A 14,793-nucleotide genomic window follows, 5' to 3' on the forward strand; every position below is an offset into this window, starting at 1 on the left:
ATTGACTTGCTGAGTCAATATTTTGTTCTGAGCCGATATGGCATTCAGAGTATCAATTTCAAGAACTCCCTTCTTCATAGGCGTCCCATTACTCACAGGATTCCTCTCAGAAGTGTACATGAACTGGTTATTAGCAACCATGTCAATGAGCTCTTGAGCTTCTGCAAGTGTTTTCTTTAGGTGAATGGATCCACCTGCGCTCCGATTTGGCAAAACTGGTGGCACCTTAAATTCCTTTTTATTTCTAATTTTTACTTTTATAATAACTTCCATCTCTTCTGAACTTATATATATATATATGTTGAACTTCTATGTTTGCTAGCAATAGAAAAGTTTCAAGTATTTTCCATTAATCGAGTTAATCACTTTTCCTTACTCGATATCTTTGATCTGCTAAGAATTTCCAGAATATGTTCTTATTACCTGGAATGGGCCTTCCCAAGTATGGGACCACTTACCAAGAAATCTCAATTTCTTTTCTATTGGCAAAATAATTTTCAAAACCAATTCACCTACATTAAAAAACTTTTCCTTGATTCGACGATTATAACTTCGAGCAATACTTTCTTTTTGTCGAATCATATTAGCAAGTGCCAAAACTCGTTCTGAATCTAATTCATTCAACTCATCGAATATTGCATTCCAATAATCATCAACTGACAAATCATTCTGTCTTGATACTCTTAAAGTGTTTAAATTAATTTCTAATGGTAGTATTGCATCATGACCATATACTAACTTAAATGGCGAAGTACCTGTCGAACCTCTTGGTGAATTCCGATAGGCCCATAACACTTGGCTTAAAGTTTCATGCCATGTTCGAGGCCTATTTTCAATATGCTTTTTAATCAAACTTATTAAAATTTTATTTGCTGCTTCTACTTGCCCATTAGCCTGTGCATAATAGGGAGTCGAAATAACCATATTGATATTTCTTAAAGCTGTAAAACTTTTAACCCGCTGACCAGTAAACATTGTTCCTTGATCAGTACTTAATGTTTGAGGAATTCCAAATCGATGAATAATATGTTCCTCAATAAAATCTATTATCTCACCCTGACTTACTTCGATCAAGGGAATTACCTCAACTCATTTTGTTAAATAATCAACTGCTACTAGGATAAACTTGTGTTGTTTGGATGAAGAAGGATGAATTAATCCAATTAAATCTAAAGCCCATCCTCTAAATGGCCATGGCTTTATTATCGAATGTAATTTGGATGCAGGAATATGTTGAATCGAGCCATGTTTCTGACATTCCAGGCACACTTTTGCATAATCAATACAATCTTTAATCATAGTTGGTCAATATACATGATTGCGATATAGCACCCATTTCATTTTCTTTCCATCCTGGTGAGCACCGCATATTCCATTGTGAACTTCACCCAAAGCAATATTTTGATCATTCTGACCTAAACATCTCGATAAACTCCCATCGATATCTTTCTTATATAGTTCATCAGCCATTAAAATAAAATTTATTGCCTGCAATTTTATCTTTCTATCAACTGGAATATTAGGCTCTTTCAAGTATTGAGCAATAGGTTTCCTCCAATCAGTATCTACCCATTCATCAACACACAAAACTTCTCTTTCACTTGCAGGTACTAAAATCTGATTAATACCTATTAAAGATTCAAGAGTTCCTGAACCGATTTTATACTTCGAAGTAATTTGGGCTGATTTATTAGCTATTTCATTCTGAATCCTTGGAATATGGACCAAAGAAACTTTTTGAAAAGAAGTTAACAATTCCCAAGCGGTTGTCAAATACTTCTGTAACCTCTCATTGTTACATTTAAATTCTTTGGATAACTGCTTCAAAACTAACTGGGAATTCCCCAATATCTGAACTTCCGAGACCCCTTTACTAATCAAAATTTCAAGGCCCAAAATTAATGCTTCATACTCTGCCTTATTATTCAAACAAGGATATTTTATTTCAAATAAAAATTTCAACAAGATTCCTTCTGGTGAAACAATTAAAATCCCAACTCCTGCACATTCTTTATGTTTTGACCCATCAAAATATAACATCCAATAATCGATTTTTACCTCGATTATATTTGCCCCCTGGTCATTCAGATCTTTCAATTTATCTACAAGAAATTCTGCAATGACTTGTCCTTTCATAACCTTTGCTGGAACGTATTGTAAATCAAATTCCGTCAATGTCAGCATCCATTTCCCCAAACGTCCTCTTAACATAGGAAAACTTAACATATACTTAATTAAGTCAGTTTGTGCTATAACTTTCACAGACTTGGCCACCATATAACATTTTAACTTCGTACAAGCATGATATAAAGACAAACACAATTTTTCGATTGGGGAATACCTTGTTTTGATATCAGTTAGTACTCGACTAAGGTAATAAACCGCTCGTTCTTGCCCATTTTCATCATCTTGGGCTAACATACATCCTATAGTGTCTTTAGATGCTGAGATATATAACTTCAAAGGTTCAAATGGTCGAACATTTGCCATAATCAGGGCTTGAGACAAATAAGTTTTAATCAAATCAAACGCCGATTGATGCTCCATTGTCCATTCGAAATGCGAATTACTTTTTAATTTCACTAAAGGTGCGAACACCCTAGTTTGATCCGAAAGATTCGAAATGAATCTTCGAAGATAATTCACTTTACCCAAAAATGAATGTACCTCTTTCTTGGATCTTGGTGCAGATAATGCCAATATCGCATCTACTTTATTTTATCAATGGCAATCCCTTTTTTATGAACAACAAAACCCAAAAAATTTTTGGCTAACACACCAAAAGCACATTTTAAAGGATTCATTTTTAAACCTTTCTTTCTCATAGTAAGGAATGCTTTCCTTAGATGATCAATCTGCTGATTTACCGAAATCGATTTAACCATAATGTCATCGATATACACCTCCATAAATTTCCCAATGAACTCATGGAAAATAGCATTCATTGCCCATTGATATATTGCTCCAGCATTTTTCAGGCCAAAAGGCATAACTACCCATTCATACATACCCAATGCCCCAGGACAACGAAAAGCAGTTTAGCCACATCATCTTCTGCAATAAAAATTTGGTTATATCCAGAATAACGATCCATGAAACTAAGTATTTCATTTCCTGCTGCAGAATCGATTAGCATATCTGTAATAGGCATACAATATTCATCTTTCGGAGTAGCATTATTCAAATCTCGAAAATCAATGCATACTCTCAACTTCCCATTTTTCTTCATAACAAGGACAATATCCGACACCCATTCAACATAGCGTGCAGTTCGAATAAATTTTGCTTTGATCAAACGTTCGATTTCCTCCTTAATCTTTATATTAAATTCAGGAGCAAATTGTCTTGGAGTTTGTTTCACAGGTTGAGCATTAGGTTTTAATGCTAATCGATGTTCCACTAGTGAACGATCAAGACCAGGCATCTCATGATAATCCCAAGCGAAACAATCTTTAAACTCATGTAAAATATTAAAGAGTTCAGTTCAAAAAGGATCAACAAGATCTTTACAAATATATGTAATTCGAATATTGGTGCACGAAATTGTGATTACACATTTCACAACTCCGCACAACTAACCAGCAAGTGCACTGGGTCGTCCAAGTAATACCTTACGTGAGTAAGGGTCGATCCCACGGAGATTATCGGCTTGAAGCAAGCTATGGTTATTTTGTAAATCTTAGTCAGGAGATTAATGATAAGAGTGATTGTATTTATGAAATATAAATAACATGAAATAAATAGTACTTGTGATTCAGTAGTGAGAAACAGGCTGAGGTTCCGGAGATGCTCTGTCATCTGAATTTCTGCTTTCCTACTGTCTTCTTCTCCAAACATGCATGGCTTCCTTCAATGGCAAGCTTTATGATCCTCTTGGATGAAAAATACCAGGTAGGATCTCTGCACGGCTAATCAACTGTCAGATTTCTCGTCTCGGATGAAAAATACCTTGTACAGCTACCGCACGGCTAATCATCTGTCGGTTCCCACTAGCGTCGGAATAGGACCCTTGTCCTGTTGCACAGTGTCACTGCGCCCAACATTCGCAAGTTTTAAGCTCGTCACAGTCATCCCTTCCCAGATCCTACTCGGAATACCACAGACAAAGTTTAGACTTTCCAGATCCCAGGAATGCTGCCAATTGATTCTAGCTTATACCACGAAGGTTCTAACCTCCGGACTCGGTCTGTGGATTAGAAACCCAAGAGATACGCACTCAAGCTGTCGCCCAATGAATACGTTGAGCTTAGATAGAACGGAAGTGGTTGTCAGGCACGCGTTCATAGAATTGAGAATAATGATGAGTGTCACGGATTATATCATTCTCTAGATTGAAGTACGAGTGAGTATCTTAGAATAGAATCAAGCGTGATTGAATAGAAAACAGTAGTAATTGCATTAATCCATTGAAACACAGCAGAGCTCCTCACCCCCACCTATGGGATTTAGAGACTCATGCCGTAGAAATTACAATATGAAGTGTAAAAATGTCATAAGTTGTAAACTGAATCTCTAAAAGTAGTTTGTATACAAAACTAGTAACTTAGGTTTACAGAAAATGAGTAACTAAGTACAGATAGTGCAGAAATCCACTTCCGGGACCCATTTGGTGAGTGTTTGGGCTGAGCTTTCAAGCTTTCACGTGAATATGCCTCATATTGGAGTTAAACGCCACCCTGGGTGCCAAAATGGGCGTTTAACGCCAAGAATTATGCCAGCTCTGGTGTTTTACGCCAGAAAGTTTTAGGCTGGATTTCAACGCCAGTTTGGGCCATCAAATCTCGAGAAAAATATAGACTATTATATATTGATGGAAATCCCAAGATGTCTACTTTCCAACGCAACTGAGAGCGTACCAATTGGGCTTTTGTAACTCCAAAAAACCTACTTCGAGTGCAGGAGGGTCAGAATCCAACAGCATCTGCAGTCCTTTTTCAGCCTCTGAATCAGATTTTTGTTCAGGTCCCTCAATTTCAGCCAAAAAATATCTAAAATTACAAAAAAACACACAAACTCATAGTAAAGTCCAGAAATGTGATTTTTGAATAAAAACTAATAAAAATATAATAAAAAGTAAATAAAACATACTAAAAACTATGTAAAAATAATGCCAAAAAGGGTATAAATTATCCGCTCATCAAATATCATCAGGAGTCCCTAGATTAATTTCTTCTAAGGGATCTTGAGATTCAAACCGTTTATAATAATAATCATCATTTACTAAATATTTTTCAAAATCCAATTGTTCGAGATCATAAATGCAATCAAAAGTGAAATCAATGGAATTATTAGAAACAGAAGAGACTTGATCATGGATAAAAACATCATTATTTTTACTTTCTGCATAATGAGCCTCTGCTATTAAATCGGCAATCCGGCTTGCATCACTACTTATTTACAAGAAATAAGAAAATCATAATTAAATTTGACTAAGGATGTCGAATCGGACACACCATAATTACTAGTATTACTAACCCTATGTGATTCAACTTCATCAGCAGAACCAACTTTATTTTCTAATAACTGAGAATTATTTAAATAATTATGTAATGTTACCAGGTAGCCAAAAACTTCTTCAACCTGGTCCATAGAGCATTTCCTCCAAAGCCTTCAAGAAAGACAATCCCAACCAGTTGGCTCCAAACACAATTCTGGATAGCGTAACTTCACCGAGAGACCTTCCGAAGACAAGTAGCATCCTTCACAATTATAAGGGATCAGTGATCGATCAACATTTAAGGGTTTTAACTTACGATTATAAATCCTGAAATCGACATGCATCTGTTCGACATATAAATTCGAATCTGCCTTGACGGTTTCAAGTTTTCCTTCCTTAGTCCATAAGAGGACGCTCTGATACACAGTAGAAGGTACGACCCCCACACTATGGATCCAATCTCGCCCCAACAAAGCATTATAACTTGATCTTCAGGGAACCACCACAAAGACAGTATTACACTCAGACGAGCCGACCTTCACAGTCAAAGTTACCAATCCTCTGGCTGGGGTCAAAGTCCCACTGAAATCCGTCACAGCAATGTTTGTAGGGACTAAATCGTCAGGATGATTTCCTACCTTAATTAAAATCCTCTCTGGCAACAAACTAATTGCATCACCACCATCAATCAGAACCTTATCCCTCTCAAAGTAGTTGTTATATGAAGTGGGCAGAGATGAGACATTTGTTTTTCAGTAGGCCGCAAAAAGTAACCCAGCTCGTCCTCGATTCTGATAAAGAAAAAAACTTCCTCATCCTCCGAATCATAATCTTCATCGGGATCACCTTCATACTCCCCCAAATATTCGATTGGAATGATCGAAATTGTCCCAACCATGTCATCGTCACCATCATCGAAATATTCCTCATCAACATCAACATCTTTGTTTTTATCAATTCCAGAAGATTGGGCTATTGCTTTGCCCTTTTCCATCTTCGCAGGTGATGGAACCTCTTTAGGATAAGTTTCTCCATCAGAAGGATAACCTCTAGCACGACCTCTATAATAAGAATACTGATTTCGAGAAGCTGCTCGATGCCCCCACTGTGGATTACGTTGATACACACGATCACATCTCTGGAATTCTCAGAAATTCCTAATCCACTGAACACCTATGGCCTGAGAACGGCCTAAATGTGTAGATACATTTTCTTGAGGGGTCTTTGAACTAGAACCCTTTAAACACCTAATTGGCTGCCTCTGGCGCGCTTGCTCTTCTCTATGAGCCAATTTTTTCTTCATCCTTTACTTTTCAAAAATTGCTGCCACTTCAGCATCAAAAACAGTATTGCATCGCGGACACAGAGATACGTTCCAGTCTTTGATCTTTTGCTGAACCAAGAAATCCAACAAACCATCCCCTGTTCTGGGGTATACTGATCTAACCTGTGACTCAAAATCCTCAAGAGCCACATCAAAATCATAGGACATGCCCACCATGTTCACTCCAAAGCAAGGCTCGACATAACTGGCATCAACCTCGAAGGGATCCACGTCTACCTTCATCTCTTTCTTACCATCATCAAATTTCAACTGTCCCTCCATTATCGCTTCTTGAATTTAGTCCCTGAAACAGACACAACTGTTAGTCGAATGACTTGTTGCTTGATGAAAGTTACAGTAAGGCTTCCTTTTAAATCTTTCACAGAAAGCAAAGTTCTACCCTTAGGAAAAATTAATTGTTTATCTTTAAGCAACACATCGAAAATCAGATCAGATTTTGAGATATCAAAACCATATTTCTTTCAACTTTTTAGTTTTGAATCATTCGAATTTTCATTACTTGGCAATTTCTTCAACAAAGGACAAACATATGGAGGACCTTTCTTAAGTTTGGCCAGATCGACTTCCGTTTCGAAATCGACTTCCTCCTCTGAGGACTCCATGGTTACATAAGCAACCTTTTCTTTTCGAGTAAAAGGTTTACTCTTTGATCTTTGTTCATTTCTATATTTTTCTTTCTCTTTTTCATAAGTTTGGTCTGTCGAACCTTCTCAGCCAAATGGGCTAAATTAGGAATATGCACATTGAGCAATTTTCTGTGCATATAAAATCCTAACCCCATAGTTGCTATTTTCACTACCTCATTTTCGGGTAATGACACATAGCATCTACTCCTTACATTTTTGAAACGTATTAAATAATCATCGATAGTTTCACCATCTTCACGTCTCAAAGCCACTAGATCAGTAACTGCCACATTCATTTTTCCTCGATAAAATTGAGCGTGAAAAGCATTTTCTAACTGATTTCATGTTGTAATCGAATTTGGTCTAAGATTCGAAAACCAAGTAAATGCATTCTTCGTCAACGAAGAAGGAAAAAACTTCATTTTCAATTTTTCATCATTAGCTAAGTTTCCAATCTCAACCAAATAACGAGCAACATGCTCAGTAGTTGATTTTCCAACCTCACCAGCAAATTTTGTGACTGTTTTTGGACTTTTTACCCCTCTTGGCACTTCAGCCATCTGAATAACTTGGGAAAAAGTAGACACAAAATGTGGTCGATTAATAAAACCAACATTAAGCCCAACTCGATTTAATACCTCTTCAACAATTCTAGTGACCTGATAGCGTTCACTACCACGCAATCTTGCTAAAAAGTCATCAGCATTTTGACCTCGAGGAACCACGTGAGGATTTTTTCGATTCGGAATATTGTTTTCATTTTGAAAAATATTTTCCACCCTTTCGTTATTTCCCCTGGCATTATGCCTCTCACCTTCATCATACTCAACAATTCGAGCAATCCTCTCGACTTGTCTAGCAAGACGCTCGAATGTCGATTCATGATCAGCCATCATGGGATTCAGAATTGCAGTCATTTGCTGAGTCAACAAATTGACCAAGTCATGATGACTTTCTTCCACTTGTTGTCGATATGCTGCCATTGAATTAGCAGCATTCGAAGTTGAGCCCACATTATAATCACGTGAGTACTCGAAATGTTGTTGTGGGTTTTGAACATTATTCACTCCATTTAAATTTCCAAAGCAGACAGGTGGCACAAAACTAACCACCGGTGGGATATAACCAGGAGGAAGACCATAAAGGGGCCAACCAGCGGTTAATGGAGGTTGATATGGTGGCACAGGACCACGTGGACGAATATTTCATCCAACATTCCCAGTTTGAATAGTCACAACAACAATACTTTCAGTTCCGATTGCACCTTCCGATCGTGAAGATACGTCAGCTTGTTGCATAGATACAGGTATGCTATCATTGGTGGATGAACCACCATTCACATTTGAGAATTCATCAGCCATGTGAATGACCTTCCCGCTTCGTAATCACATACACTAAAAATTATTGAAAGAATATTTATCTGACACACTTCGATTAAAAAATTGTCCCACCAGGCGTGCCAATTTGTTTTGTCGATTTTTAGCAAATCGATGGTGGTTCGATATCTAGTGATCTGGGAGCAAAACCTACTCCTCTTTGAAGGTACTAGTTTTCTAAAAATGCATCAAAGCATCTTCGATTAGACCAAGATTAGGAATAAAAAATAAATTAAAATTGATAAATCAAGGAAAAGAATAAAAAGGAAAGTTTTCGAAAAGAAAACATGTTGAAAACAGAAAAGTTTGCGTTGAAATTAAAAGAAAGCGATAAAATGCCTCTGATTGGATCAAAGGACTCTGACTTGGAAATCAACAATGCAAGAATGTAAATTGGACAATGATGAAGGTAAAAAATACTTGAAAAATAAATATACTTAAAACGTAAAGTTTACAGAAAGATAAATTGAAAGAATGAAAAGATGGAAGGAACCCTACAGAAAAATTACTCGATTGCAGACTCAGGAATTCCCTGGGATGTGAGTGTGCTTGAGTGTTTTCTGAGTAAAAGTTCCAACCCTTATTCCCTAACACTTCTTAGTATTTATAGACTAATCTTACATAACTGACAATTAATTTACAATTAATTACAATTAAATACACAATTGCAAATTTAAAATGCAATCTCTCTTGGTAACCGTTCCCGCCGCATGATGGTAGATATTCCCCATAATTTCCTCGTGTAATAAAAGCCGCTAACTCTCCCACTTCTATGACTACTCGACTAGCTCATCGAAGACCTTACTCAATTTCTCTAATCGAATCTCCCATTCGATCAGGCCTACTCGATTAACAAACACAATCGAAATCCAAATTAGCGCCCATTACTTCCAACCGCAAGTTCATGCGTATATCTTCTTGAGAAACCATACCTGCGGCCTTCATCCTGATGCTGAGTCCAATGTGCATACTCAATTCGATCAACCCAGTCGCACATCACAAGATCAAACGTTCGCAGGATGTCAAACCAGTATTGAAACTCGACCTCCATCTTTGCATATGCAGCATTCACTAACAGCCTCCTTGCATCCTTTCCCTTGAAGGTCAGTGCAAAATTAGCCGCCACGTGACGGATGCAGAACACCCTATATGCAGTAGGCGGAAGCAATCCCCCATCAGGAGCCTCGAATGCAGCCTTTCTCTAATTGTGTCTATCTAATTGGTGCACGAAATTGTGATCATCAACAATGGCGCCAAAGACTTGGTGCTCTCAAACGTGAATCACACTTTGTCACAACTTCACACAACAAACCAGCAAGTGCACTGGGTCGTCCAAGTAATAAACCTTACGTGAGTAAGGGTCGATCCCACAGAGATTGTCGGCTTGAAGCAAGCTATGGTCACCTTGTAAATCTCAGTCAGGCGGATTCAATTGGTTATGGAGATTTAATAATTAAAAGATAAATAAACATAAAATAAAGATAGAGATACTTATGTAATTCATTGGTGAGAGTTTCAGATAAGCGTATGGAGATGCTTAGTTTCTTCTGAATCTCTGCTTTCCTACTGCTGTCATCCAATCCTTCATACTCCTTTCTATGGCAAGCTGTATGCTAGGCATCACCGTTGTCAATGGCTACATCCTGTCCTCTCAGTAAAAATGGTCCAATGCGCTGTCACTGCATGGCTAATCATCTGTCGGTTCTCGATCATGCTGGAATAGGATCCATTGATCCTTTTGCGTCTGTCACTACGCCCAGCACTCGCGAGTTTGAAGCTCGTCGCAGCCATCCCTTCCTAGATCCTACTCGGAATACCACAGACAAGGTTTAGACTTTTTGGATCTCAAGAATGGCCGTCCATGGATTCTAACTTATACCACGAAGACTCTGATTAAGGAATCCCAGAGATACTCATTCAATCTAAGGTAGAACGGAAGTGGTTGTCAGACACGCGTTCATAGGTTGGGAATGATGATGAGTGTCACGATCATCACATTCATATTGAGGTGCGAATGAATATCTTAGAATCGGAATAAGCTTGAATTGAATAGAAAAACAATAGTACTTTGCATTAATTCATGAGGAACAGCAGAGCTCCACACCTTAATCTATGGTGTGTAGAAACTCTACCGTTGAAAATACATAAGTGATAATGGTCCAGGCATGGCCGAATGGACAGCCTCCCAAAGAGGGTTCAATCATCAAAACATGATCAAAAGATCGATCCGAAGATGTAAATACAATAGTAAAAAGTCCTATTTATACTAAACTAGTTACTAGGGTTTACAAAAATGAGTAAATGATGAAGAAATCCACTTCTGGGGCCCACTTGGTGTGTGCTTGGGCTGAGCATTGAGCTTTACATGTGTAGAGGCTTCTCTTGGAGTTGAACGCCAGTTTGTAACCTGTTTTTGGCGTTTAACTCCACTTTGCAACCTGTTTCTGGCATTTAACTCCAGAATGCAACATGGAACTGGCGTTGAACGCTAGTTTGCGTCATCTAAACTCGATCAAAGTATAAACTATTATATATTTCTGGAAAGCCCTGGATGTCTACTTTCCAACGAAATTGAGAGCGCGCCATTTGGAGTTCTGTAGCTCCAGAAAATCCACTTTGAGTGCAGAGAGGTCAGAATCTAACAGCATCTGCAGTCCTTCTTCAACCTCTGAATCTAATTTTTGCTCAAGTCCCTCAATTTCAGCCAGAAAATACCTGAAATCACAGAAAAATACACAAACTCATAGTAAAGTCCAGAAATGTGATTTTTATTTAAAAACTAATAAAAATATATTAAAAACTAACTAAATCATACTAAAAACTATGTAAAAACCATGCCAAAAAGCGTATAAATTATCCGCTCATCACAACACCAAACTTAAATTGTTGCTTGTCCCCAAGAAACTAAAAATAAAATAGGATAAAAAGAAGAGAATATACTATAAATTCCAAAATATCAATGAAACTTAGCTCCAATCAGATGAGCGGGACTTGTAGCTTTTTGCCTCTTGAATAGTTTTGGAATAGTTTTGGCATCTCACTTTATCCATTGAAGTTCAAAATGATTGGCATTTATAGGAACTTAGAATTTAGATAGTGTTATTGATTCTCCTAGTTCAGTATGTTGATTCTTGAACACAGCTACTTTATGAGTCTTGGCTGTGGCCCTGAGCACTTTGTTTTCCAGTATTACCACCGGATATATAAATGCCACAGACACATAACTGGGTGAACCTTTTCAGATTGTGACTCAGCTTTGCTAAAGTCCCCAATTAGAGGTGTCCAGGGTTCTTAAGCACACTCTTAGTTTTGCTTTGGATCTCGACTTTAACCGCTCAGTCTCAAGTTTTCACTTGACACCTTCACGCCACAAGCACATGGTTAGGGACAGCTTGGTTTAGCCGCTTAGGCCAGGATTTTATTCCTTTAGGCCCTCCTATCCACTGATGCTCAAAGCCTTGGATCCTTTTTATTACACTTGCCTTTTGGTTTAAAGAGCTTTTGGCTTTTTCTGCTTGCTTTTTCTTTTTCTTTCTTCTCTTTTTTTTCGCCATTTTTCTTTTCTCTTTTTTTTTCGCAAGCTTTTATATTCACTGCTTTTTCTTGCTTCAAGAATCATTTTTATGATTTTTCAGATTATCAAATAACATGTCTCCTTTTTCATCATTCTTTCAAGAGCCAACATATTTAACATTTATAAACAACAATTTTAAAAGACATATGCACTGTTCAAGCATTCATTCAGAAAACAAAGAGTATTGTCACCACATCAAAATAATTAAACTAGTTTCAAGGATGAATTCGAAACCATGTACTTCTTGTTCTTTTGTAATTAAAACATTTTTCATTTAAGAGAGGTGATGGATTCATAGGACATTCATAGCTTTAAGACATAGACACTTAAACACTAATGATCATATAGTAAAGACACAAATATAAATAAAACATAAGGCTCAAAAACCAAAAAATAGGAAAATAAGAACAAGGAGATTAAGGAACGGGTCAACCTTAGTGAGGGTGACGTCTTCCTCTTCTTGAAGAACTAATAGTGCTCTTGAGCTCCTCTATGTCTCTTCCTTGTCTTTGTTGCTCCTCCCTTAGTTGCTCCCAATAGTTGTGTGGAGGAAAGTGCATCCTCTGAGGCATCTTAGGGATTTCATGGTGAGGAATTTTCTCATGCTCTTGTTGAGGTCCATGATCTCTTATTTTGCAGTCAAATGCTCTACTACTGAGCTATAGACCCTTGAGATGAATCTCTCCATCTCCCATGACTCGGAGGTGGAAGCTTTTGTCTTCCCTTTCCTCTTTCTAGAGGTTTCTCCGGCCTTAGGTGCCATAAATGGTTATGGAAAAACAAAAAGCAATGCTTTTACCACACCAAACTTAAAAGGTTTGCTCGTCCTCGAGCAAAAGAAGGAAGAAAGTAGTAGAAGAAGAAAAAAATGGAGGAGATGGAGGGAGGTGAGTGGTATTTGTGGAAGAGTGTTATGGAAAGATGTGAAGAGGAGAGAAGAAAAAGTGGGGATCTTATGGGGTCCACAGATCCTGTGGGGTCCACAGATCCAGTGGGGTCAAGGACTTAACATTCCTGCTCAAATTAGGCGTGTAAAACGCCCTTGCTGTGCAATCCTGGCATTTAATGCCAGACTGCTGCCTGTTTTTGGCGTTAAACGCCCAAAAGTATCCTGTTTCTGGCGTTTAACGCCAGGTAGATGCTTGTTTCTGGCGTTAAACGCCAGCTTGGTGCTTGTTTCTGGCGTTAAACGCCAGAAAGATGCTTGTTTCTGGCGTTTAAACGCCAGAATGCTCCTCCTCCAGGGTGTGCTGTTTTCAATGTTGTTTTTTATTCTGTTTTTGATTTTTCAGTAGTTTTTGTGACTCCACATGATCATCAACCTAAAAAAAATAACAATAGAATAAAATAGATATAATTAAATAATATTGGGTTGCCTCCCAATAAGCACTTCTTTAATGTCAATAGCTTGACAGTGAGCTCTCATGGAGCCTCACAGATGTTCAAAGCATTGTTGGGACCTCCCAACACCAAACTTAGAGTTTGAATGCAGGGGTTCAACACCAAACTTAGAGTTTGGTTATGGCCTCTCAACACCAAACTTAGAGTTTGAATGTGGGGGCTTTGGTTGACTCTGCATTGAGAGAAGCTTTTCATGCTTCCTCTCCATGGTTACAGAAAGAGATCCTTGAGTTTGAAACACAAGGTTGTTCTCATTCAGTTGAAGGACTAATTTTCCTTTGTCTACATCAATCACAGCTCTTGTTGTGGCTAGGAAGGGTCTTCCAAAGATGATGGATTCATCCTCTTCCTTCCCAGTGTCTAGGAATATGAAATCAGCAGGGATGTAAAGGCCTCCAACCTTTACTAATACGTCCTCTACTTGTCCATAAGCCTGTTTTCTTGAGTTGTCTGCCATCTCTAATGAGATTCTAGCAGCTTGTACCTCAAAGATCCCAAGTTTCTCCATTACAGAGAGTGGCATTAAGTTTATTCCTGACCCCAGGTCACACAGAGCCTTCTCAAAGGTCATGGTGCCTATGGTACAGGGTATCAAGAATTTGCCAGGATCCTGTTTCTTTTCAGGTAATTTTTGCCTATCTAATGCATTCAGTTCATTGGTAAGCAAGGGAGGTTCATCTTCCCAAGTCTCATTACCAAATAATTTGGCATTCAGCTTCATGATTGCACGAAGGTACTTAGCAACTTGCTCTTCAGTAATTTCTTCATCCTCTTCAGAGGAAGAATACTCATCAGGGCTTATGAAGGGCAGAAGGAGGTTCAATGGAATCTCTATGGTCTCTAATTGAGCCTCAGATTTCTTTGGTTCCTCAAAGGGAAACTCCTTATTGGTCACTGGACGTCCCAGGAGGTCTTCCTCGCTAGAATTTACGTCCTCCTCTTCCCTTGTAGGTTCGGTCATGATGGTTAAATCAATGGCCTTGCACTCTCTCTTTGGATTTTCTTCTGTATTGCTTGGGAGAGTACTAGGAGGA

General features: G+C 38.1%; 2 protein-coding genes across 2 annotated transcripts; both read right to left on the reverse strand.

Moving 5' to 3' along the window:
- Positions 1-393: 393 nt before the first annotated feature.
- On the reverse strand, positions 394-7,043 carry LOC148574694 (uncharacterized). Its single transcript, XM_088505932.1, has 8 exons — positions 6,810-7,043; positions 6,133-6,542; positions 5,581-5,699; positions 3,011-3,450; positions 2,342-2,457; positions 2,059-2,203; positions 1,315-1,917; positions 394-894 (listed from the first exon to the last, which is right to left on the reverse strand). Exons 1-8 carry the CDS (start codon positions 7,041-7,043, stop codon positions 394-396), a joined length of 2,568 nt encoding a protein of 855 aa, XP_088362058.1.
- Positions 7,044-7,749: 706 nt separating this feature from the next.
- Positions 7,750-8,391, reverse strand: LOC148574695 (uncharacterized). Its single transcript, XM_088505933.1, has one exon. It carries the CDS (start codon positions 8,389-8,391, stop codon positions 7,750-7,752), a length of 642 nt encoding a protein of 213 aa, XP_088362059.1.
- Positions 8,392-14,793: the final 6,402 nt, after the last annotated feature.

This window comes from Arachis ipaensis, chromosome B2 (genome assembly GCF_059453495.1).
Source record: "Arachis ipaensis isolate K30076 ecotype BB chromosome B2, ASM5945349v1, whole genome shotgun sequence".
Taxonomy (NCBI): Eukaryota; Viridiplantae; Streptophyta; class Magnoliopsida; order Fabales; family Fabaceae; genus Arachis; species Arachis ipaensis.